Below are 26947 nucleotides of genomic sequence, written 5' to 3' on the forward strand. Positions count from 1 at the left end.
AGCCTATAAGTGACTTGATCACTTTATAGCTACTCACATTATTCTGATTTAAAAACATATGGATATGTAAAAGAAGATTCAGGGTTTTCCTGATCTGGTATTCTTACACCACTTCCCCAGCACATGTGAGGAGCTATAAAGCATTTCGCTGCAGTTCTCAAACAACCTTGGTCTCTCCCCAGATCTTATTTGCCATTTCTCTGAAGCGAGGCTTTGCAAAGAGCTACCATAACCTACAGAAATACACTGCACAGGTTTCCAGCTGTTCAAATAAAGTCTAGCATGTAATTTAAAATCTCTTTTATAAACAGAAGCTTTGGTGACCAACTTTCATCAAAATACAGTCTGGTACATGCTTACTGTTTGTTGGTTTCTTTAACTCGACTTTTTAATCCCTCATTCTTTTGTGAAATGTGATACTGCTTTATAGGTGTCCAAACTGTTAATGTAAACCCTCAACATTATCCTACAATTAAGATCCTACCCTGAAGTTTTTAAAAATTCTGTTTTGTAAATACAAGTTTTAAAACAACCAGAAGTGCACACACTCTCTATACCTAAATGTATAATTACAGGCAAATTGATTGACATTATCTAGAAATATTATTTAAACTAAGAAATGAAACAAATGAGTTATACCAATTCCTGTCAACAATAATTATTTAATTTTAGTTGACTAATAAAGACATCTACAATGGGTTAAGAAAGAATTTAAAAATAACTACAATGTCAAGCAGGAGATCTTTTAAATTGAAAGTGCTAGTGAACTAAGAAAAGGGAGTAGGTTATGCCAAAATCTCACAGTTTGAAGAGGCAGATGATGGAGCTCAACTGAAACCACTGAACAAAACCTGCTTGGTTCATCATTTTTCCTCACCATCCTCCCTGAATAAACCCATCTACCTCATGTCTTTTTGCTTTCAGCTAAATACACTACGCATATGAAAGGCAGGTTTCCTCCAGCTTTGCCTGGGAAAAAGTGCATCAGAGAACAGTGTGCAGGCATGGTCATGCCCCACGAGCAGGCACAGCAGTGTCATGTTAGTGCTGCTGCCAGAGCATGACTGACCACTGACAAAATAGAGGAAACCAGTCAGAGACAAAAAAATGCAGCATGGTGCCTAAACCACAAAATGAACAACAGAATAAAAGCCCCAAACAACACTTTTGTTTTATTTCATGTTTTCTGTAATAACAGTGGACATCATACTTTAGAAAAACATGCCATACCAGGAGTTTTCCATGAAGTAATACCAGGAGAGTTTTTGTTGCCTGTCTGCTCTGGCATCCTCCAAGTCCTTCTGCTAGTACTAAAGCATACCATTAGAAAGGACTAATTGTGTACAGAGAGAACTGTGCATGAAACAGCAGCACAAGCTCCGGCTGAGCCTCGGTCCCTCAGCGCACAACTTCAAGGAGTGTTCAAGCAAGCCAAGGAAGAGCAGAACCACAGCAGAAACTACAGCTCACTACTTGGTTAAGAGCTGCAACAGGCAGTGCAACAACCTCTCTTGAACAATTACAAGCATGATTGAAAAGGAAAAAAAATACTTAAGACATACACACTGAAAGATTTAAATGTTTTAATTACTCTACAGATTTACATTAATTTCATCTATTTTCACACTCTCAGTTGTTAAGACTACTAGGCAACGCCATCTAGTGATGCTAGCCAAAAAAAGTCACGCTCCATTCTTTGTAGAAAAGAATCACTCTTGGAAAGGTTCACGCTTGCAAAATTTGTTTTTGTGGAACCACAGTGTGAAGAGGTGCAAATATTTCAGTACCCGTGAGCATTTTCAAATTGGCAGCATTAATGTAGCAAAAAGGCCTGAGTTATTTTGGTTATCCTGAAGTAATTTACAGAACTGACAATACAGAAAATGAGCTGGGTTAATCACATCACAATTTAAAAATGCACACACCGTGTAGTGTTGATGTGATATCGGGATACAGTGCAAAGCCCAATAAATGATCTTCAGATTTGGAAAGGCCTAGAGATATTATCTGTATGATAAAATAATCTACTGGATTTTTGAAGATTTCTGCTTGTGTGTGTAAAATACCCGCTTGAAAAATGTTACCCCAGTGTTACAGTTTCAAGGAAAAAGAAACTCCTGTGATGGTTTAAACTTTCTTTGCTGTGAGGTGGAACCAGTCAGTCATCTGCTGGTGATAACTGTGAGCTGTAATTAGCTTCTGGTGGAAATTGCCAGCAGATGCAACTAAAAGTTTAAGTCAATTGGCTCTGCTTCCTCCTTACAAGAAAATTGGCGTTTCAGGGCTGCATTCCAGCGTGATGGATCTTAGAAACCAAAGCTAATTTGACAAGAAAGAGAAGTGTCCCTTTTCCTGGTCTGCTTTAACCCTGAACATGCTGCATGTTCCTGCCAAGGATATATAATTTTTTCTTTTCTTTTGTTGTTGTTCTTTTTTTTTTAATCCCCAAAGAAAGTAGCTATGATTATACAAGAAGTATTCCACTGAAGAAAGGCTGTATTTAGTCCCAATTACTGAAATCACAGCTGTGGAGACAGGAGAGGGAGAAGATGTAAAAAGTGAGAAACAGTGAATAAAGGCAGCATGTGAAACAGGACTTGGAATAGGAAGCACAGCAAGCTTAGGGATGTGAAAAGCCAAGCAAAACCCTGAAGCACCACTCCTGCAGCTGAGTACACACTCTGTCTGAACCACTGGCCTGTGACAGTTCTGCACTCTGGCTGTCCCACACTGCACCTTTCAATGGCTCCACAGCAAATGCAGCATGGCTATTTGTTCTCACCCTGCTTCCCACCACTTCCTGCACTTGATTAACATTTCATTATTTCAACATTCAGGCTTTATCAGCCTGTAGTGGTGTATGGGCTGCACATTCTTGTGACCTGTCCTGATCATGTCCTCCTTCGTATCTGTTGTCAAGTAGATAGTGAATGCTCAGCCATGACAAGTAAGCATCATTACTTTGCCAGTTGGGCTTTGTATAAGCCTTGCTGGGATTTAACTTCCTTGTATCTAACTCCCAGGGATATTTGAAGACCTCAGATAGTATTCACTTCCCCAAAGCCACCATTAGTTTGCAATGACCACATCTAACACACAAGCGTTTTTCAATGAGAGGGTACCTATTCACTGAACTTCTCTTCAGAAATAGCAACTTCTTAACAAATCAAATAAACATTCACACCTCCATGACAATGGCACACATGCACACCTGCCTTATTGAACCAAGCAGCATGAAGAGAGGAAGGGTTTCTGCAGGCTGCCTTTCAGCACCCACTTTATCTGTATGCTACAAAACTTAGCTGATAATGTCTTCAGACTCACCACAAAGCAAAGTGATTTGAGATACACAAGAAACTCACACGCAAAACATACTAAATACAGCACTTAGACAAAAGCTTAATGGAACAATGAGGATTTTAACAAGCAGAAACTCAAGCAAAGTGGCCTTTTTTTGACACTGGATAGACTGGTCATGTTGTAAACTACTGGAACTATGAAGATATTGCTACCAAAAAAAAAAATTATATTAGTGACTGTTTTGATGCATTCCCTGAAGAGACATGCAGTGACAGCACAGCAGAACTGCCACAACCACTCTCACTCCAGCTGCCCCATTTATGTACAACCCTCTCGTAACTATCTTTCAATACTCACTTTGTATCAGGTCAGCTTCTCAAAAAGATATTTTAAAAGGGGGTTATTTACCACAATTTTTCTAGCAGATTGACCAGAAAAAACATATGTGCACATGCATGAGTATATTATCTTCACACAGTATTGGATTCTTCACAAGGTTTAAGAGCACTCTTAATAATTTTATTTCCTTTTAAAAAAGCGCATTTTAATATCAAACCTCTTTCAGTATGCTAAATAATTTTAGCTAGATGGGATCTCTTCCCCTCCAATTAAGAAGAAAAAATCCTAAAATCTAATCCTGCCTACAGGACAACTTGTTCTTTCTCCTTTTTTTTTTAAAGCTAATCCTTACTACTTAATTATAAATTTAGTGTTTTGCACAAAAATGGGATCTTTCTTAAGCACTCTTCTGTTTTGTCTTCCTCTGAACTGCAAAGCTGTCTGCCAAGACTTATATCATGTCTTTCTTGTTAAATAGTTATTCTTCCTATTAAACAAGCAAATAGAACAAATCCTGATTTCCTCTTAAAGCAGTGGAAAAGCGAAGTTTCTGCCAAAAAACCTACGCAGCCACGCTTGTTAGCGAATGTACCTTCATGGCTCTTAAGGCTAAAGCAGTTTGCACCACATAGGAATCCATCCAGGAGCTGAAACTCCCAAGACAAAAGTTCTTCAGAGGAAAATGAGCAAGACATTAATATCTGCACATAGAGAAGTAGGTAAAACTGGACTCATCCCTAGCCCAAGGATTTCCTGCACACTTAAGTGCTGTGGAATGCTTAGCCCTGATATCCTGGTTTCACACCATCCCCCAGGTGGGGGACAGGACACAGAGCCAGCCCTGCCTTGGCCCTTTCCCCATGGAAAGTGGGCAGCCAAACTGAACGAGCTGTGTACACACCTGCACCATTCTCTGCCTCTCTGAGACACCATTCACGCAAACCCCAAGGCCATCTTCACCCAAAGTACCCATTTGGGCAGAACTGTGGCTCACAGGCTTGGCTATTCCTTTTGAGATCTCAGCTCAGTTTCTGTATGCTTGCTCTTTTCTAAAGGCAGAACAAAGAGAATATTTGGCTTTAAAAATGTCTCGGAAACTACAAATGAAAAATTGCATGACAAGTGTACAGCTTTAATTACATCTCTCAAGGGGACGAGATAGCATTTCTGCATCCCCATCTTGTCTTCTCTCTGCCCTGGAAATTCGTAACATGATCGGAGGTACAAATGTTCGTATTTGTAGGGGGAAAAATGACCTACATTACATTCCTAGCAGATCATGTAAATAACAGGATGTAAAGTCTCACGGAATTAGTTTACATTTGAAACATTTTCAAAATATTGTTTTAGCTGGGTATAATAGACCACCATAAGATGTGACACACAGCAAACACAGGGCTGCAATTAAACAGCTGGCAAACAGCCAGAAAGAGATAAAGGCCCAGGCTGTCACTTGCTAGACAATATATATGGCTATTTTGGCAGCCAAAATGAATGTGATAATTGAGCCATGACACATTAAAAAGGCACACAATTTCCAAGGAAAGAGTTCCTGAGCACTAAACAGGGAGCATCTACAGCGTGCTTACAGCGAACCACAGTTTATGAGTAATAACAAGACCAGACCGATGACAATTCAGCGATGCCTAGCCAACCTTGGCACTGCACCACTGCATGCATTTATTTACCACAGACACAGAAATACAGCAGTCAAGCCCACCGTAGCCTTCAAAAACAAACGAGATCTGAAGAGTGTGGGTACTGAGCTGAAATGTTTCTCTGAATGTTTTTTAAAATAATAAGGATTTTATACAGTAGCATTTCTAGCTCCAGAAGTGACAGTGACTTGATTTGACTTCCAATATCCAGAAAAGGCCCAACTGATATAATTCAGTTTTAAAATAAATATACACAGTAAGACATGAAGAGCAAATAACTCTTCAAAATCATACTTTTGCTATAAGGAAAAATGACTGTTTTGTTCAAGACACGAAGAACCTTAACACTGACAACAACAGCTGTTTGGAAGACAAAGTGCAGGAGCCTTTCAAGTGCTTCACTGAATACTTTATTTAATAACCTAAGGACACAACAAACAAACAAATGTAGCAAATGAAGACACGGTTTTAAGTTAACACCCAACAGTTACATAAAGCCTCCTATAAATGTACTCCATCAAATTAACATGCATTTCCTTCTTGAGTAAAGGACTTGAAAGCCTATACGCAGCCAGCCCCCAGCCCATTCATCCACTAACCTCCCACAAAGTGTAGGTACCTCATGATCTAAAATTATGCTCATATAAAAGGAAGCTAAATTTAGGCTGTTATAGGAAAATCCCTATGAAGAGTTAACTTCCAGATCTTTGTCTAAACTTAACCACATTAGAGATGTATTCAAATAAAGAAATTGAATGTGTAGCTTCCCCAGTCAAAAGGTGCAGTGCATCAGGAGAAAGTACAAAAGGTGTAAGAACCCACTTGTAGATTCAGTCACACCAGTGATATCTAGAAGACACAGCTCTCCACAGCGCCAATACCAGTGAACCACAACTGACGTGAGGGATACCGGCAAAACTCGTGTAAATGATCCCCTGTACTAAGCATCAAAGAAACAGAGGAAAAACTTTTGAGACACTAAAACAGGGTCTCTTCAACATAAAATAATTTCTTTTCTTATACAAAAGTATTAAAGTACTCTAAACCATTCAGATTTCCTCAGAACAAACTCCCTAGCTACCTCAAACAAACAACACAGACCTCCAAATCCAACAATTAGAGCAAAGTGGCATTGCCATACTGGGCCAAAATAAAGAATCAGAATTAATGCTTGACGTTATACTAAAACCAGTAAAACTTCAATAATTACATAATCTACTTTTACAGAATTATCTTTAATGGCTGTGATAGTAACTTCATTAAGTATGAGTAAAGGAAATTGAAAGGCTTAAAGATGAGGTCAGAACATGCACTTTTGGCTGCTTCCTCAGGAGATGCATCAAATAATGCTATTCATGTCTAAGGAAGAGCAGACTCTTGAGGGTAGTTGCAGCGCCCAAAAGAAAAATGAAATCATGACACTCATTTTTCTAACTCACAAATTAAAAGAAGCATAAGGGGACAATTGCAAGAATAAATTAGTTGACCCTCATCTGAAAATTTCATACTATTGCATGCAAAAATGGTATGTGAAATATAGAAAATATAGTGCACTACATTCACTATAGTCTATATACTTCTTTAATATATAGTGAAATATATTGAAGAAGCATAGTCTTAAATTTTTTTTGTCACCAATACTGCAGCAGGCACACAGGCATATTATCCCACAGGCTCTGTCAAGTGATGTTTAATGGCAGCTGAAACAAGGCCAATTTACAGTCCCTTCAGAAAAGCATTTAAACACACACAGGGTTTCCTGGAAAAGGTGAGAAAGGTGGGCTTTCTCTGATTCAGGGTCACAAAGCAGAAAGGCAGTAATTAAAAAAAAATCGTAGAACCAAAAGAGGAATGAAGAAAAGTCCCAGTTATTTAACATACCTCATATACTTGCCCCTTGCCCAAAAATCCTATGACATCTCAGTAAAAAAGGAGCTTTTTCACAGATCTTCTATCCAGCCTGATTGTGAACTGACAGTTATGGAAAGAGTTTCATGGAATTAAATTGCAATCAAAAATTAAATTTTCACATAGGTTAGGAGAAAGTAGGATGGAAAACTGGTTTAGGACAAGGAACAAACACACTTTAGTAGCTTTGCACTACGAGACCCTTCAAGGACTGTGAATGCAACTGTGTCAGGCAGAAAAGAAAAGACTAAGTAACTCAGAAGAAGAGGAATACTACAAGTAGGTAGTTTATTTACACCTACCAGGGAATCAGAGAGTGTTTCTCCTTATGGCTACATTAACTCAAATCAACCTTTGGCCCCTAGTAATGAGCTGTAATTGCAAAAGAAAATTTGGAAATACAAACAATTATAGGAAAATTTTTTAATCTTCTGTTGCATAGAGTAGTAGTTGTAAAAAGGTGTGTCCCTGTATAATGCAAAACACTAATCCTCCCCACAAACAGAATACCCTGGAGTAGATAATAACATTCTCTGCAAAGTAAATCCTCTATTTTTTTATACTCTGGCACAGTTTCCAAGTGTTTACATTTATTCAGTAAGTCAAAAAATTACTCAGACTTATTTTTTCTTTATATTTACCATATAGAAGAGTGGCAAAGCTCTGAGCACTGGAACCATAATTAAATCTATAACTCATACAGCAGCATGAAGACTAATACATAAATTAACTCTACCTGCCAAAAGAATTAATACTATCAGGAACAACTTACGGCAGGTTCGAAAAACAAGAATAGAAAGGTTTTATAGTAAAGCTTCTGTCTTTCAAACTTCCCTCAGGAAAATCTTTTTCCCCAAATTTCTATTCCAGACTCTACCATGAAAATTTTAGAGGCTAGGAAGAAAGCTCAGAGAAAGTACTGTCAGACTGAGAGGCACAGCACCCATTAGCACAGGCACTGGAGCCGTGCTGCATTCTGGGGTATGGCTGCACCAGCAGCACACCGGGCCCAGCACTGCTCCTTGTAGGAGAAAGAGGTGCCCTGGCTTAGTGCTGCACTGCTGCCTCTGCAGCAGAGCTGGGGTGCCCCAGGAACATGTTCACTCCTAACAGAGGTTTCAGCCTCTCAGGAACACATGCAGCTGGCGCAATTTCATACTGCAGTTTATCCACCCACCTAAGACGGAACAGCACAATGGGGTGTTTCTGTGTCCTGCTCTGCATCCAAACCGGATAAAAGCCAGGCTCTGGCTTGCACCTAGCTAAGAGACTGTAGTTCCACACCCCAGCAATGCCAGGATGACTCATGGTGCTTTGCACTCTGCCAGGTGACTTTGAAGGAACAGAGAGTTGCATATGGAAAGCACAAGCAGATGCAGCACAGCATCTCTCAGACACTTGTCTAGCATTCACTGCTTATAGCATCTACTGCAAAGCTAACCAGAACTGACCCCTCAGTCTGTGATCAGCAACCAACTTCAGAAAAAGATCAACAGAGCTACTTTCAGAAATAACATTCAGTGCACTGCGTGGACTGCTCACTGCACAATTTTTTGTTTTGTTTCTTTTCATTCAGGCTTCAAAAGCCAATGGCTCTTTCAAAGTTAATAAACATGGAACTCTTCTGGGCATAAATGGATTTGCACTAAGACCTTGGGCAATACAGTCTGTCATAACTACCTGTTCTTCACACACTTTCAAGAAGCAGAAAACCAAAGTGATATTCCTATTGGTGCTTTTTCAAACAGCACTCTTATCTTCCCACCTCCTGAAACCAGCTGCTATCACACTGGTGGGCACGTGTCATCTTTACTGGAAAGCTGCCCAGCCTGGATGGACGATTTTAGCAGGGAGGTATCCAGCTTATCTCAGGTGTGGGGAGAGGCATGTTCACTGTCATTCCTGCCTCCTTACTCGCATGTTTGCAAACAAAAAGAAAGTGCCAAGCACAGCTGAGTCTGAAAATCCAGATAAGAGATTTTATTTATATTTATTTTTCCAAGGTCGGAATCTGGGAATAAAGAAAAATTAAGCACATCAACATGCATTTGTCAGGAAAAAAAAAGCTGTTATCAAAATCTCTCTTACAGTCCTGCCTGAATGAAAAGTAAGCAGTAGCCATCTACAGCGAAAATTCCAAGCACAGCCCATAGAGGAATTCAGAGGCAATGCAAACAGCCAAAAGAGCATCCAGAAGGATGAAAAGTAATTTATCAGAGTAGCACAGCTCACATCTCTCTCCATTTCCTCCATTCCTGACCCCACCTCCTCTAATTTCCAGGAAGGCACACTGGTCATTGTACAGGAATTTTGCCAGTATGCCCTTTATATCTTGGAGAACCACATGGTGCTCAGCCTACAACAGCTGTTTTAGCATCAACAGCCGCTACTGTTAGCTTGCCTTCTAACTGATAAGAAATTACTTTGCTTCTTCTATTCCTAAAACAAAAAAAAAACCCAAGCAGATTTAACAGAAAACAAACACTTTAAATAACGCTAGTCTGCAGTATTACCATGAAAAATAAACCACACAAAACACTTGAAAGTAAAATGCTTTCACTGCATTTATTCTCAGAGAACCTTGAAAGTAACCAGCTTCTCCACATATGGATCTGCTTAAGGTTTGCTACTCTGTATTATCAAACAAATCATTGCTTTGTTTTGATGATGTGCCTTTCACTTCAGAACCTTGTTTCTTTCTTAAAACAAGTTGTGGTGTGTTTGTTCTGGTATAACTAAGCACAACACCTGGAATTGCCCCTTAATAAAAAAAAAAGGAAGAAGCAAACTAAACCCAAAATACACAGAAGTCAAGTTGCTACTGCAACTCTTCACACTACCCCAGCAATCCAAGACTGTGGAAGAAGGGGAATGTGGAGCTAGGCACTACCTAGATGTATAAAATTTGTATTGGTATCATACAAAATCTCTACTCCAGACAAGAAACACTTTTTCAGCTACTGACTGTGCTTCAAATAGTTTATCATGTGAAGACCACCCTCTGAGATTAATGTTTAATCATGCTTGTAGAATTTTAGGTTCTATAGTATTTCTACCTTTTGCATAAAAATGTATACCACTTCAGCAATGCTTAGTGTGCAGTAGGCTGTGCTGTGTAACTTTGATCACTTAGAGTTGCTTCCATGTGAATATAGCTTTAGAGTATTCAGTGCAAAGTGATTCTAGTCTCTTAAGACCTCTCTTTGTATTAGCTTTATAGAAATCAAACCAAAACTCATTATTTTCCTTCTAAGTCCAAAGCTCAGAACAGAAAGTCAGGTATTTGCATAAGGGTGTTGGTTCTCTGAGCCCTCAGGGTGTCTGTAGAGGGAGGTGTTGCTAAATCCGTAATGCCCAACTACAGCTTCTGCCACTGATATTAATGACGTAAATACAGATATGCCCTAGGTACCTGTGAACAAGTTAGGACAGGCACTGATGCACAATGACAACACAGAGCTCTGTGTCAACTAACCACCCCCGCACCACTTCACCTGTCCCACCAGCTTCGATGAAGTCTTTGATGCTGGGACACCAGGGGGAAGGACAAACTCCAGCTAAAGTGTTACCAAACCCCAGGCAGTGGGGACACGGTAGACAGGTCAGAAAAGGTGTATTTGGGGAGGAATCTGCTCACTGTCTGCTGCAATAGTAGCCTTCACAAATAAGAACCATCATCAGCTGACTATTGAAACACTTTTCCAATTCCACAAAACTCACTCTGCTCAACGGATTTACAGCATAAGCACTTTACTGAAATTGCAAACAAAAATAGCTTTCTGCTGCTAACCTTCACTTACAGAAAGGAGAGCACCCATGTTTCCATCTGTCCAATGAAATCTGACCAGCTGATGTTCTACTGATTCACTCTGTCACATTTTGGTAACTTCCATGTCTAGGCTTCAGAGTGAAGTGATAACCTGAGTTCAAACCTAAACCCCCTCACTGAACTGAGCCAGCACAGATTGAGAACCCTTGGCTTTCTGTACTGGTGAGCCAGTCACAGGGTGGCCTGAGTGCTGGGCACGGCTACCTTTGCTCAAGCTATGTTGAACAAGCTCCCAAAAGGCAGGCTGGCTTTGCACTGAATGAGAGCCTTAATTTGCTTACTGATTTCCAGCCCTGCCACTGAAGCTACATGAAGGGTTTCTGGCAAGGGTGGAACTCACCTCCAAGACAATTCGTTGTGAATCCCTGAGGCTGGCCTTTAGCTTTGCTGTCTGTTCTTTGACTTTGCTGGCTACCTTCCCAGTGCCTGCACCCTTCTGCATGCCTCAGAGAGGAACTACTCAAGTTTATAGCAGCATTAACTCATCAGCTGGAAACCTGCCAGGCTGCTTACATTTTCACTACAATCATCTGAGCTCTGATTCCAGAGGGTGCTTTGAGACAGGATCCATGGTCACACACAGTACTACACAACTGCTTTCTGATGTGCTTGGATCCATCTGGGGTGCTGGGCAAGATGCATTAGTGCTTGCATAGCTACTGCAAACTGTCTCTGTGTAAGGACAAAAATGCCCCTTGCTTTGGTTTAGCTCAGTGTCAGAAATACTTACATGCCTGTGGAACAAACACAGAGAACAGCACAGAGTGTATGAAGTATCAAAAATCAGCATCTACTGCAGACCTACTGTGCTATTTGTTTCTCACAAAGGTGACACACTTCTGGAGGACATGTGCCTAGTTTATTTCTAGTTAGCAGAAGGTGACAACTTTGTGCAATTAAAGTAGGATTAGGTAACAAAGCCAAAATTGGGGGTGGAGGGAGAGGGACAGAGGGAAATAATAAATCAGCAGAAAAATCACAAGACATTTGCTTTTTTTGACTGACAAGAGCACAAAATTTGTGCATTTCCAGTGACTTTTAAAATAATTGTTGCTGCTGTTTTCCTTTAGCATTATAATTTAAATCCAGTATAAATGCTAGTTTGGTCAAAGTGGTCTTTAGAGGTCATTTAAGTCTATTTCCTGCTTGAAGCAGAATCAACTGTATCTAAACAGCTCACATCAGTCCTTTGTTTCTTAAAAATCTCTGGCAATGCAGACACACCACCCTTTGCATGCATGTCCAGGTATTCCTACATTGGTATTAGGTTTTCAGTCTTCATTACGGCACATGAAGTTGCTTTTCATAACTACCAACTGGACAAGCAACAATTGCCTTTTCTATGCAACTTTCTTCTGTATCTGAAGAGATTTTCCTTTCTTTCCTCCTTCCTTCAAAGCACACAATCCTCCTGTGAAGAAGCTCCTCATTCAATCTTTTTGTCCCCATGGATTTGTGCAGCTGATTATGTGTACTAAAGTGCTATACCTTGCAGTTCTCATTATTAAATTACACAATATTTTTAAGGTTACTTCCTACATTTGGTCCCATCATTTAGCATTCTAGTTCTGTCCTCCAATGTGCCTACAACCCTTTTGTCCCCACTGTTAACTCCAAATGCAGTATTTATATGCTCTAGGCCAGCATCTTCATCAACAAGGTAAACATCAACTACTGGGGACTGTCGGATGGTCTACTACAGATTCTCCCAACCTGAAGGTGACACACTATTAACTACAGGTCACTTTGATGTTTCACCAAAAAAATATCTTACCCCTCCTTTGCTTCTGAAAGTGATGCTTACAATGATAGTTTAATCATTGTCAATTAAACTTGTACTAAGTTCCTAAAAGGTCTGGCCAGTCTGTTTTACACTAAGTGCTATAAAATTAACAACTGCTCCAGCCACAGTTCTGAACTAGGTAACAGTACAGTGCACTCTCTGCAGAGGGAAAATTAATCCAAATTAATGCAAGCAGGTTAGGACTCCTTTATCACCAGCAGTTACTGGCTCAAAGTAAGGCATCAATGTAAAGGAACAGCACAGTTTCTGGGTAGCTTACTGGTACACATGCCCCTGTCTGAGATGGCAGCTGGATATCCCTGCTCCTGCCCAGCCAGCCCTGAACTCAGAAAATATGCTCAAGGTACTTTTCCTAATCTGTGTATTACCTGTCTCCAAATGTTCCACATCTATGCAAACCCGAGTTATACCAGCTCCAGAAACCTCCACACATCAGTTTTATAGGAAGTAGGTAATTTTACATAACGGGTTTGATGCAGTTTAGCTGATTTTCTTGTATTAGCACTTTGCTAACTGAAGTAGGTGTGCCGAGTCTGTAATAGTAAAGAAATTGATACACAGAGACAGGTCAGCCTGAAGGGGAAGCATTCAGTGCTAGGACTTTGCCACAAACTAAGTATTACAGGCTGGCAGTGGTGAGCGATGCCCAGTTTGAGAGTAAAAATAAGAAAAAGTACTTATATATGGCATATTTTAGTCAGTTTTATCACAGAGCCTGAAGGGTCTTTGTACAGTTATACAAATGGATATCCAAAAAGCAGATTTGTCCTTAAGTCTAGGACCCATTACTTGGCATTTTTCACAAATTTTTGCACAACAATGCCTAAAGAATCATTAAAAAGTTGGTGTTTCAGGCTTCTCTATTGTTTCCAGGTAAAACTCAAGGCATAATGAGCATCAGTTCTTTAACACCAGTAGCTGAATGAAAAGGGTTTGAACTATTTCTGCAACTGTAAAGTAGGTAGGTTACCATTAATTTTATTTTTCATTTTGACAGTAGTGCTATTGAAAACAAGTGAAATATCTATATAACAAGTGAAATATCTATATAATCTCTGGACTAACACACAGAGGAGGCAGGACAGTGTTCTGTGGACACTGCTCACACAAGTGTCAAACCTGCAAATCTGCAGGCATGAAAACTTACTCCCATGAGTAGATATTTTGATTTGTGTTGCTTAACCCTCTCTTAACTATGCCACTGAGAATACTTGCATGAGAAATTTACTATACGGGGGGCTGATAAAAAAAACTTGGTTTATAGCTTGCAGGAGGTCAATACTAGCAGAGGGGAAAAAAACCCAAAACTTGAGGTATTCTGAGTTAGTGGATCTGTCATCTAGTCTCAACTGAAAAGAAAGTAATTTAAATATTCTGACAATTCAAAACGTTCAGGAGTTACACAATCTTTCACTATTGCATTTTTTTAAATGTAAGTATATTAAATAACAATGCACTCTGGCTCTACTTAACACTTAAACGTTTTACTGAAATGCCTTTCTAAATTTGCATCATCCCTCTTCCTGAAGCAGTTTCCCCCAATATCAGCAAATAAGGTAAAAGCCACTCTGGAACATAAAGGTTGCTACTACAACTGGACAGAAATACAAAAATACCAGACTTCTGATTGCTGTGCTAAATTACACCACTTTCCTACTCTGACCCAGACTACAGCCTTCTGGTTAGAAAAAAAAGCAGGAAGTAGGAGAAGGGAAGAAAATGCTTAGGAGAAATAATCCCAGACAAATCAGAGATGGGCAGGCAATACTAACAAGTAGAATTTCAAGATTCATTTGAGAGTTACTTCAAACATGTTTTTAGAGCAGTCATGAACCTTCTTCACTGTACCTTTTTAACTGTAAACTTCTGTATAGGGAAGGAAGTGTTAGAAATAATTGTGTGGGTTGTATTCTCGAAACCATTCTGCAAACTTCAGCTTTCTTTTCATGTAGAATGCATTTATTGCACTCAGTGGTGACAAAGTGCTGGGCAGGGAGAGACATAAAAATAAAAAGGATAATGTATGTGCCACAAGATACATTATCAAGTAGAGTTTGGGTGATTTTTTAAAATTTTGCTTGTTCAGCTTCAGGACAAGCACTTGTGGACATACTCTTAACATAGCTCTTAAACATCTTAATTAACTGCTCTTCTATAGGGAACCATTTAGTAGTCACAACTGGGTTTTCACTGCAGAGGTGGAAACTAGAAAAACTGACAATTTTTTTTTCCTCACTGGGATCCAGTATTTAGTACTATGAAGACATTTGCCCAACAAGAAATTAACAGAATAAACACAAAACTGGGGGACTTAACATCGATCTGAAAAGTCAGTATCTTGAGTGGAAGAAAAAAACGTACATATGAAGACAGGCACACATTTGTGCTACTGTATAAAGGCTTGCTATTTGACTGCATGCAAAATATTATTTCTCCTGATTTCATAAAAGCAACAGAATGCCTAGTTTTGACAAAGGGGAGATGGAAACCTACTACATTTGAGAGACAAAGGAATGGATTGGCTTATTCATATCCTGGTGTGTGTGGCAAAAAGCTTTGTGTGAACAATGCCTACTCTGAGAGGAGAGGGGAAAAATCCAGCAGAGTTCATCTGAATCACCTATTTAAACCATTTAAGCAAACTTGGATTTTTTTTTTCATTTTTCCCTCTCCCTGGGGAGCATTACAGAGTAATCACATGAATCTGCTTCACTTTCTGACTGGAGTAGTCACCTCCGTGGCAGAACTGGAGCAAACCACAGCTGTGCAGTAACATCTTCAACAGGCACAACTGTTTGCAGAGTAAACATTTGCCTATAACCTTACTGCAGACAGAGTATGTTAACAAAAGGAATGCTTCTACAAGCTTAGCTGCAGCACCTTCCTCACAAACACAAGTCTGCATTAGCTCAAATCCAGCACTACCTCTGCACGTGGACGAGCCTGCATCACCAGGACAATTGTTCATTGCTCCTCATTGTTTCAGACAGCTCAACTGAAAGAGCTTAAATTGCTGGTCTGAGGAATACCTTCACAATATTGCTTTAAACACACACTGCAGTGCTCCCACACTGACGGAATAACAAGCACACTCCGACAGTTACAAACATCTGGATTGGTGGGTCCGTAACTGAAGCAGTAATAGTGCTGGCCTGCCAGGGTTTTGCAGGCATTCTTCTTTGTGTCAAACTCCAGACCCTGGCGCTGGCAACACTCTGCAGGGTGGAATTAGCCCAAGATGTGGCAGTAATGAAAGGGACAAATGCCGTTCTTAGGAAGCAGAAGAATTCTGTATAAAAACAAACCCCTTACATGTCTTGCCTCCATTTGTTCTTAGCCCACATACTTTGGAGTGTTATATTTTATGTTTTAAAACACACAATTTCCAAATGTGCTACTCATAAACCATCAACCTATCTGCAAGTCTAGGAAAGCCTATAAACAGCAAAATCAACTGCCACTCTTTGTAGCATGCTCAAGAAACCACATTAGTATGTATTAGTATACAAGGCCTGAAAATAAATAGGAATCAATATTGTAATCCCTATTAAGGAAAATCTCTTTCCAACAGACCCATAAGGTCAGGCACTCACTGGCCAGAGGATGAGACAGAGCAGAGAGCCTTTGGGGTGATCCAAGCAGCTCTCCCTTATCAATTAGTCCCATTTCCCAGCAGCTACAAAGAAAGCACGTTATTTCTCTGACCAGTGCTCCAAGGCATGTGTTTTGCCTAGCCTTTTCACTTTACTTTTTTCTTTTAAACCACTTGATTTCAAATATCTGATTTTCAGTTTAACAAAGAGAAGAGACTAAAGCAAATTTACAGTACAGAATATAAAAGACTTACATTCTCCTGCTTGCCTAGGAAGGATGCACTATTTCAACTCACCACCTTTCAAACCACATGAATTAAGCTCTGAGTGGATACACTGGTGTTTGCATTCATTTCCTGCAAAGTTTACACTAAAGTGGATTTGTTGTAAAATGGGTTGTAAACTATAAACTAAGCTGACATGAGTGTTATTGAATTGAACTTCAAAAACTTTTCCACAAAGGACAATATTTAATTTAGGAATGGAAATGAGAAAAAGTGAGCAAAGAAAACTAGGAGTGCACATTTTTGTTACTGTAGATCAGCAGGGCAGCCAGGAACAGCTAGAGGAAGCTGCTATAAATCACAGCACCCCTGGGAACAGCCCCACTTGTGCCAGCCCTAAAATCCAGGAAATCCAATGAGCACTGGATACAGCAGTGCCCCGCTCCACCTGAGCTGCAGCCTCCAAGCTGGGCAGATCACAACTGCAGCCTCAGACATAACCTTAACTACAGAGCAGTGACCTCTGATCTAAACAGTTTTATGCTATGAGCTGAAAATAGTTATTCCAGATATGTCAAACTTATTTAAGAGCATCTCTGCAGCCCAGATTTACCATGCACTATGTACAAAACCTTTGCAGCATTTACCTGAGACTCTGTAACAGTGGAGTTTGGCACACTTCCACACCGTGAAGTATGTATAAGTGCTTGGCCATGGTTTGAAACTGAGCTGCCTAGGAGCAATAGGGCCAAGATCTTTTTAGCTTTGCTTTATGCTATTAAAAGCACAAAAGAAATTAAATACAGCACACTGCATCAAGTAGCACAGCTTTGAGTTAAGCCAGCAAAAGCTAGAAAAAAATGGAATCAGATACCTGTCCTCAGTTTACCTATGCATCCTAATGCTACGGTGTATGCTGGACAGTAATTGACTTGTTTCAGGCTTTTCTGTTGGACATAGGAAAACATAAGTGAAAGCAGCACTTAATGTTTCTCCAACATTGTCAGCGGCCAAAACCTTAATTTAATTTTATTGGTTTTGATGCTTTATCTTTCTTGAAAATCACACCAAAATCACAGGAATTTAGTACTACTGCATGTTAAAAAGTATAGCTATCAGCATTGAAGATATGAATTTTTAGTCGGTACCCTCGAGATGCAGCTCATATCCACTGCTCACTAACATGACAGCATGATACATGACAACATTATTTTTTTAACCACTCATTGTCCAATTAACGGAATCAACCTTTACTGTTGAGACAGGCAAGAAAAAACCTACTGTTTAGCCAGTTTTACTGTGCCTGCCATTCTGCCATCCCAGTGTCTAAAATAGAAGTTAATGTGCAGCCCAGGCCTGCTCAGCATACCCAGGAACAAGGCTTTCTTGGGACTCTGGCATTTTTATCAAGCAGATGTTATAGCAATAGATGTGACTTCGGGAAAAACAACTGCTGGGGAAATCTACACCTCTTTTGCATGAGAATCACAATGCAGCCAGTCGGTGTCATTTTAAAGTAGCTAAATCAGCCTCGGGTCACTCCCATGGGGTGACTCCGGGCAGTTGTACTGGCAGGTGAGAAGTGGCAGCAGATATCTGTTTAACATGGTATGAGAGAGTTCAACATATTTTTACTTTAGTATTTGTAACATATCCTGTTAAAGTAACATTTAACATTTTATATGTGCCATTACTGCATTCTAAAAATTGCTAATTTTTCATTACTTATGTAACTGAGTAACCAGAAGGACTATCAGCATCCAAGAGAATTAGTTGCCAGTTGTGTTCTTGTGAAGCTTGCAACATGTGGACTGCAAATGATAAGGGTGTGATCTAGAACTGGAAGAGAAACAACTGTGCTTGAAAAACTGTTTTTGGGAGAACTTAGATACAAGGTTTTTATTTTCAAAGCACATGCAAATATGCCCAAATTATACAGGCTTTAAATGCTTTGGGATTTTTTTACAAATTCTTTTTCTTTCACAAGAAACACAGTAAGTAGCATTCTGCTGCTTGTTGTGTGATCAGCAATGCAGAGGTGCCACCAGCCTGTTGTGTTTGTCTGTAGCCTTACCTGAGCTACTACATCCTATAAGAGAGTTAAAGTGTCAACTGTTTCTGCACACAACACACAGCTGCCTCTTGGTACCAGAAAGGCTCCTTCGAACGAGACTGTTTCAATGGAACTCTAAATAATCTGGGCACTGAAACTCTGTTCAAACTGTTTATCATGAAAACCCAGATCTCTTGTTACAGGAGCTTGTTTCTCACGTAGATATTTTTATTTTATTTTGCAAAAGGTAAAAATGCACTCATCATAAAGTTGTTACTGAGTAAATTCACTAAATTCCTCTTAAAAATACCTATGGGAACAGAAGCATTGACTTCCTCACTGGCAAAAAATAACATTTTTTCCTACTCTCTGTAGGAAAGAAATTTGAATAATTTTAGACACATTGGGAGGTTTTCATCATTCTCAATAGCATTCCTGGGCATCTGGCTGTACCAGCTCACAAGCAAAATGCTCTGCAATACTCTTGTGCTAATATGAGAGGAACACGTTTTCCCAGGGAGCCAAGTACCAGATAGTGCTGCAGAGTGTGAAAGCTTCTCTTTCTAAAAGCTGTAACTTGCTGTACCCAAAACTGCTACAATTATCTTTTTGGCAACTGTAAGCAAAGCGTCAGGGTTCTGTTTCATTTAAATACATTCTCTTCTACCGTGCTCCTTTGATGGTCCAAATATAAAGTGTGGGACCAACACAAAAACTAAATCCCAGTGATTTATTTAAAGTTATCTAAAGCAGTTATTTAAAACCAAACCAAACTCATCTCCCCACAACCCGCCCCCCCCCCAAAAAAAAAAAACAAACAACCCCTAAACAAACAGAGCCACTGACTCTGCATGCAAATACATCAGACTGCCACAGGCAATCTACAGCACAGTCCTCAGGACAAGACGCCTTCACCACAAATTCAATAAAACACTGCTCTGGTTTAGTCCCTATGCTCGTGGATCAGTGAGACAGAAGAACAACCCATATTTTATCAAATACACAAAGCACCCACCAAACCTTTTCAACTATTCAAAGCCAAACAATTCCAACAAAGAATCAGAAAGCATTTCCAGCATTTTTTTAAAAACATGTACACGGCTCACTGTTACACGAGTTATTAAGATACCTTCCACTTAGAGATCTTACTGAGGTGCCTCAAATGAAAGCAACATTATTTAAAGCTAGCTTTACTGCAAATATGAACACTGGATGCTCACAGCTAATGAGAATTTTATGCATCCTTTAAACAAAAATAAAACATGCAAAAAATTAAAAGAAAACAGCTAACTGTGCTACTGTCTAACTTTCCTACAGATCAAGTGCTTCAGTTCCAAACCATCACTTTAAAACTAAATCAATCACTCAGTCTTCCATGCTTAAAATTCCATTTTCTAAAACCAAACAGAAGTGCCTCCCAAGTTGGGAACTTCCTTAAAAATATTCTTTATCAAGAGACAACTTTGACCAACAGACACAAAAATTCAGAGGCAATACTTCAGTTTATCTGTTAAACAACATACTAAGAGAAAGCATATAAAATCACATGCAGTTCTTTACTTCAGAATGGAAAGATCACTCTGGAAACGCAGCACTCAAAAAACCAGTTCAAACTACATGCAGACATTAAGTTGAAATCTTCAGCCTATTTTGACATTCATATAATTAATGTTTCACAAAGGCAGTAACCAGCTATGAACAACAAACTGAATAGATTTTACTGTGCACATCAATCACTAATGACTACACGTCCAACATGCAGACAAAATATCAAACTTCAGTTTCAAATGTTTTGTATGCTTGTTCAATCTGCTGTATGCAATTTCTGTCTAACAGCCACCCGTCGAAAACACTAAGTTTGCCTTTTGTTAACCTGAGCACATTAATTTCCTACCACCGACCGCAATTTAAGAAGCCATTACATACCTGCAGTTAGGAGGAGGATCAAGGGTTATTTCAGCTAGCTCCTTCTGGATTCTGTTGGTGAAATGAGAACAGACACAAAGCATTTGAGATAGTCTATAGAATAAATCAGGGAATTACACTGCCCTCTACCACCATGCAGTTAAATGCAAGATTGGCTTTGCCTTCAGTAATGCTAACATGGCTGCTTCCTCTTTGTTCTCAGAGGCATAACCCAAATCCCACAGCTGAGAAACTTTGCAGCTTTTTTCCTGCTCCACGCTGTATGTAAACAGAACACTTACAGCTGAGTTGGGTAGAAATTTCCCACAACTATTCAGAAAAGTAACTCTTTTTCACATCCGAGCACTTTTTACCAGGGAGATTTTCTTTTCAAGCTAATATGCAAATGAGGTGGGGGGTGGGGGGGGGAGCCTGCACAGGCAGATTTGACAATGACTTTAAACCAGAGCTACAGGACCTGTGACTAAGGCTCAAGTGAACCGTGCTGGCGGCAGACAAACTCTTTTCACAATATTTTACCTACTACTTTGCAGTGTGTTTAAAAAGTGGATTTGCAGATCTGCCAGGCTGTCTCTGTTACCGTAATAATCTCTCTGGATCAACTCTCCATACCTTCTGCTGCCTTTCCTCCTGCAACCTTACACAGTAGCTGTACTTATGTGATAAAAAGTGATACCATAATCTGAAATAATCTGTGCATAACTTTATTACAAACACTGACAAGGAGCTAAGATGTGAAAAATTAGTACTGAAAACTACCTGTCAATTTAAATTTATTCAGGTACATAAGAGGTACAATTTCAAAATACAAATGTTAAACTCCTCTTAAAAATATCAAGTAAGACTTCTCTTCACGAAAGGACCCATATGAGCAATCCTGTGAATTTCTTGCAAATAGCAGGTGTTAAAAGATGAGCTAACAGAAACTGCTCTGAATGTCCTTGCATTAATACCAAAAAGTTCAGTCAGCCTACTGAACTATCCAAGATGCATGGATCAGAGTTGCAACAATTGTGAAATAAAGACAAGATGAGAAAACTCAGTGTCAAAAACCTGTATCTCAGGCTTGTCAAATAAAGACAAATTATAAGTGCTACATAGCAGTTGCAAAACGTTTTTCTCTTCAGCCAGTCCTATTTCAAAGGGTTTTTTTAACAAGCTCAAAAGTCATCAGAGCCACACAGCCACTCTCTGCAATAATTTTAGCATATTTCAAAAAGAATTTACTAAGTTTAAGTCCAATACAAAATTACTGAAGTATTTGTAAAAGTCAGAACTACAACACTCACACTGAATAAGCAAAATTTGAAGCTACTACAGCTATTTTACAACTTTTCTTGTTACAGGATACTTGTAAATGTCTGCAAAGAAAAGCAACTCCAGGAAGGGACTGGAAAGTTATGTTTCATCTCCAAAGACAGCTGGAATTAAAAAATTTAAAGTTTGAGTATTTCACACAACTGATCTTTGAGAAAATTATCAGAGTATACATCTTGAGAGCCAGACTGCCAACAAACTTACATGCAAATAAAAAGCAACCAATGTAACTAAACAAGGTTTCTAAAGACTCTCATATTTAAAGGTAGAGGCTACCTGTAGAACGCCATGGTTTAAATGCACAGCTCCTAAGGGAGAAAACTCACCTAAGTTTCTCCCAAAAGAATGGCAGAATGAACCCATTCCTTTGAGGTGAGTAAGGCTCTCCTGTGCATCATCATGAAGAAGCTCTCATAAGGCCCAGAGAAGCCACTGGGTTTTTAGAACTTCTTTAATTAGACAGCACTGCCTGTCATCAGCCTACAGACCATAATAAATACTCCAGGAAGACTCCACCCTATAACAACCAGGCATTGAAACCTAACTCAAAAAAAAAGTGCCAAAGCTGTCTCACACATTTTTGCAAATACAAAACGCACCTAGGTGCTCCCCTCCCAGCCAGTCTGTAAGTTACCAAATTCTGTACCAACTCTTCAAAAGACATAGGACAGGTCTGTGTAACTGCTACCCCAACAAGACTTGCATTAATTAAAACACTGCTTAGCAGGCTCCTGTATACCAGAGTTGATAGTTCACTGCCTTCCACACAGCTTTACAAGAAGAATCCCTCTGCTATGACAAGTGCAGTGCAAGTACTGTGGCTCCAAATACTGTGCAAAAATACTGCAGGATGTTTCACTCTCCCCTTTACCTTTTTGCACTAGTAGATAGCTTTGCAGTAGTTTTGCTGGATAGTTTGGTGTTCTTCTTCTGCTGGGTGGCAGAGGGTTTTCGTTCTTCTTGCTCTTCAGGTTCAGGTGCAGGCGGATCCCTCTGATCGGCATCTGAACTACCACTGCTGGTACTCGGACTTTCATCGTCTGACCTCTGCCTATCACTGGACATCGTGGGGAACTTTTTGGGGAAGGAAAAGAGGCAGAGTTAATACACAAGGAAGGACTCTCTCTTGTCATTCCCCAAGTTCTACTGACCTCTGCCTCTCACTGGACATCATGCAGAACTTTTTGGGGGAAGAAAAGAGCCAGAGTTCATACAACTGGCAGGACTCTCTCTTGGCATTCTCCAAGTTAGAGAAAACTTTGAATAGGTGACAAGTCGGTTTCAGTGAGAAATTCATCAAAATATACTTCTTTGTCTCATACTCAAGGGCTGGAGTTTGACAGCTACAAAGCAATATTTACACTTCTGAAAATACAGATATTTCCAATTTTTAAACCCACTCGCATTTTTTTCATACTTTAAACAATATGCCAATTGTCAACTTTGTTCTAAGGCATGAGACAGATTTAGCAGGGTACTTAGGCAATGAACATTAATAACTTATGACACACTGCAAATAACAGACCTCACCGAAAATGTTTTTTAAAAAGTCACTAATAACCTGTAAATATTTACACTGGAGCAGAGCATTCTATTGGGTCCAAACACCAGATCCCCCCTCTTCCCCTCTCTCCGAAAAAATACCCTGGCAGCAACACTCGGGTTGATTTCAGATGGAAATGTACACTTGCTCTGGGCATTTAAAGGGCTGGCACGGGGGGGACAAGGTTTGTTATTTTGTTGGTGGTAGGGCTCTTTTTAGGAAGGGGAAAAGCCCCGCGATGCATTTAAAGCCACTGGGGTAGCAGCAGCCCCAGTTATTTACATGGCCAGCAGCGAGAACTGCATTTGGCCACCACAGAGCTGCCGGAGGGGGAAGAAGCATAATTCAAACTGCACCTTCTGCACAGCTCTCCCCGCCGCCGCTCCCCGCGCAGCTCCGCCAGGCAGACCGACATTTTTCCGCCGATCGGGAAAGGCGGGGGGGGAAGAAGGAGGGGGCTGCCCCGGCGGCCGGGGGGGCCCGAGGAGGAGCGGCGGGAGCTGCGGCAGGGCTGGATCCAGGCGGCCGCCCGGCCGCGCTTTGTGGGGAGCGCCAGCCCGCCTCGGCTCGGCTCGGCTCGGCTCGGCGGGCGGCGGCGGCTCGCCCGGCCCCGCTCCGCACCGTGCGTGTGCACCAAGTGAGGCGTGAACTCGGGCCGGCCCCGCGCCCCCGGCCGCCGCCAGGCAGCGAGCGCCGAAAACAAGAACAAAGCTCCTCTACCAGCCCCCCCGCCTCCTCCCCGCCTCCCCCCACCGCGCTCGCCCAGCCGCCGCGGCGGCCGCCTCGCCCGCCGCTCCCTTACCTTCGCCGGCGTCCTGTCCCGCTGCTGGGTCGGAGGGGCGGGATGGCGGGGGGCCGGGCCGGGCCCGCGGCGCCCGAGGAGGGGACGGAGGCGGCCGGGGGGCTCTACGGCGGCGGCGGCGGCTCTGTGGCCGGGCAGTGTGGAACATTGAGAGCCGGAGCAGGGGGGGACGGGGGGAGGCGCGGTGCGGCCCCGCGGCCGGCGGGTGGCGCTGGCGGGCCCCGCTCTGCGGCGCGGGCTCCCGCGGCGGGCCGGGGGGCCGGGGCGGGGGGCGGCGGGCGCGCGCCGCCGAGCGGAGGCGGGGAGGGGGCCCGGCCGCCCCCGGGCTCCCCCCGCCCCGCCCGGGCTCCCCCGCCCGCCCGCGGCCCCGGCGGAGCTCCCGGCGAGAGGGGGAGGGGAGAGGGGGCGCTCGCTCCCGCCCGCCGGTCGCCGGGGTGCGCGCAGGCGCGCTCCCGCCGCACCGGGGGCGCGCGTGCTCCGGGCCGGGCAAGGACAAAGCGGCGGCCCGGGAATGGGGGGGCATCGCCCCTCGACGGCCGCTCCTCCCGGCCGGGCCTCACCCGCAGCGGCAGCTCCGCCCGGCTCCCGAGGGGCTCCGGCCTGCCGCCCGCCGCGGGACTCGCCGGGCCGGTGCCCGGGGGTCGTGCGGCGTCCGCAGCCCTCGGCCTCGCCAGCCTCACACCTCACACCTCACACGGCTCGGCCCGGGGCGGGACGGGGACGCGCAGGTATGGGACCCTTGTGGTTTCCTACCCCGCCGCCACAAATGCCTGCCCTTGGCACCCTGCAGCCTCACCACCCTGAACAGGAATAGCAAAAACAGTTAGTTGTTCGCGAGCAGCCAGCACACCAAATCACAAATGTTTCAAAGAGGAACGGGGACCATTGGCAGCAATTGTGGTGTCACAGAAACTGTCACAGAAAGGAGCTGTAGGTTGGAGATGTAGTTTATTTTCTGGCCCGTCTCAAATGCACCCGTGGTGGTGTGCAGTGGAACAGCTTCTCACACTGTGTGCCCAAAGCAATCCACCAGTTCAGAGAACCTAAATACTCCAGTCTGAGAGCCTGATCGCACTGGCATTGAAATCCAGTTTCTTTATTCAGGATCCTGTCTCTGTGTGGAGAGTAGACGAGGTTGAAGTGGTGCATGACTGGCCTCGGCAGAGGAGAAATGAACAATTACTGTAATTGTTTGTGAGACTGACATGGAATCTCAGGACTGGCAGTTGCTGTCCAGCACAAGGGCTTTTGCCTGGATAGCTTTCATTAGCAACAGCCTGATGATTACAACTACTGCGTTTTCTTAGCTTGTGCAAGATCAAGGGGTCACAGAGCATATACTGTGCTCTAGAGGGAATAAATAATCGGTGTGCCAAGGAATACCCTGCTCTGGGGTTGGTTGAAGTTAGCTCAGTTGAAAAGTATGCTGAAGATTTGGTAGGAAAGTTGAATGATATGATGTGGAGGAATATTGGAGGTTTGTTTGTTAAAGTAGGCTATAGAGAATTCCCAGCTCACCACTACAGGCAATTTGCCCCTGAGGTATGCTGTAGAAAATTCCTAGCATAAACAGTATCTGGCATGATGAGCAATCTGGGCATAATTAGTAAAAGGGAAGCACAGCAGTATCAAAAATCTATCAGTCAGCACTGAGAGCCTTTCCCCCTCCCCTCCTCCCATTCTGTTGAGGATGCTCACGATGAAGATTGCTGGAACTCTGAAAGTCAGGATTAAGTCTTTAAAATTATTTCAGGTGAAAATTTGCAGCCATCCCAAAAAAGTAGTAGAAGGATGTACCGTCTACGGAATGAAAGTAAGTAGATTGGCCAAGAATTGCACACCACATCAGCTACTGCATGTGTGGCTTTTGTGGCTTTCAGGCTACAAACTGAAAATTCAGAAATGGAGACTAATTGCAAAACTATTCTTGATTTTATTTTTCCCCAACACTTTTTAATATATTAAAATTAATTTAGTACAGCAATGTGTGGACATAACAGATATTTATTTGGTTAAATATTCATTAATTTGACATCAGATCTTGAAGGATGACACTTTGTTCTTAAGACGTGGTGTGTTCCTTGGGAATGTTTGTTACGTTGTCATCCACAGAAGGAAGGCAGTGCTGAAAGGTACAGTTTGAAGGAGAGGGAGAAATGCCAATTTTAGTAGCTGTTGTTACAAATCTGCATCTCTGTGACTTTTCATATCCCTCATAATTTGACTTCAGTGTAATTTTAACTGATGTACCCATCATGAATGTGTTTCCTCTGTCAGTTTATTGTGTGCTCAGATTGTGGAAGTGCAGCTGGCATTGCAGAGCCTTCCTAAGGAAATCCTGGGCACTCAGGGTGAGGCCTACATTTTCTTCCCAATCAGTTGCCCTTGTTGTTTATGTTTTGTTGGTTTTGTGTTCTTTGGGGTTTTTTTTAAGACACCCTGTTTGCAAAGGTGATAGTTTTTTTGTTTTTTTTTAGAAGCCCAGTGTCTTTTTGGGGCTGTCTACCTCCCTGTTCTGTCAGAGCACAGACATGAAGTTTCTGTTTGCACACAGAGGTTGAACTGCTGCCTTGGACTCCACAGACATCTGAATATATTTTTCTGTGTTTAAGAATTCACAGTTGAGTCTCCTCCATCTGACATGAAGTTCT

General features: G+C 41.8%; 1 protein-coding gene across 2 annotated transcripts in view; it reads right to left on the reverse strand.

The window, feature by feature from the left end:
- The window catches only part of UBE2E3 (ubiquitin conjugating enzyme E2 E3), a 54843-nt gene extending 30440 nt beyond the window's left edge, over positions 1-24403 (reverse strand). The window contains exons 1-3 of one of the 2 annotated variants that reach the window (XM_033065049.1): positions 24297-24403; positions 22823-23025; positions 20635-20685 (exon numbers count right to left, since the gene is read on the reverse strand). In XM_033065049.1, coding sequence (XP_032920940.1) covers positions 20635-20685; positions 22823-23016 — 245 coding nt within the window. In that variant the 5' untranslated portion in view covers positions 23017-23025; positions 24297-24403. Of the gene's footprint in view, positions 1-20634; positions 20686-22822; positions 23026-23850; positions 23926-24296 lie in introns of those variants that run through there. The other variant, XM_033065050.1, reaches the window with a different exon arrangement.
- Positions 24404-26947: the final 2544 nt, after the last annotated feature.

The sequence above is a fragment of the Catharus ustulatus genome, chromosome 7, assembly GCF_009819885.2.
Source record: "Catharus ustulatus isolate bCatUst1 chromosome 7, bCatUst1.pri.v2, whole genome shotgun sequence".
NCBI lineage: Eukaryota > Metazoa > Chordata > Aves > Passeriformes > Turdidae > Catharus > Catharus ustulatus.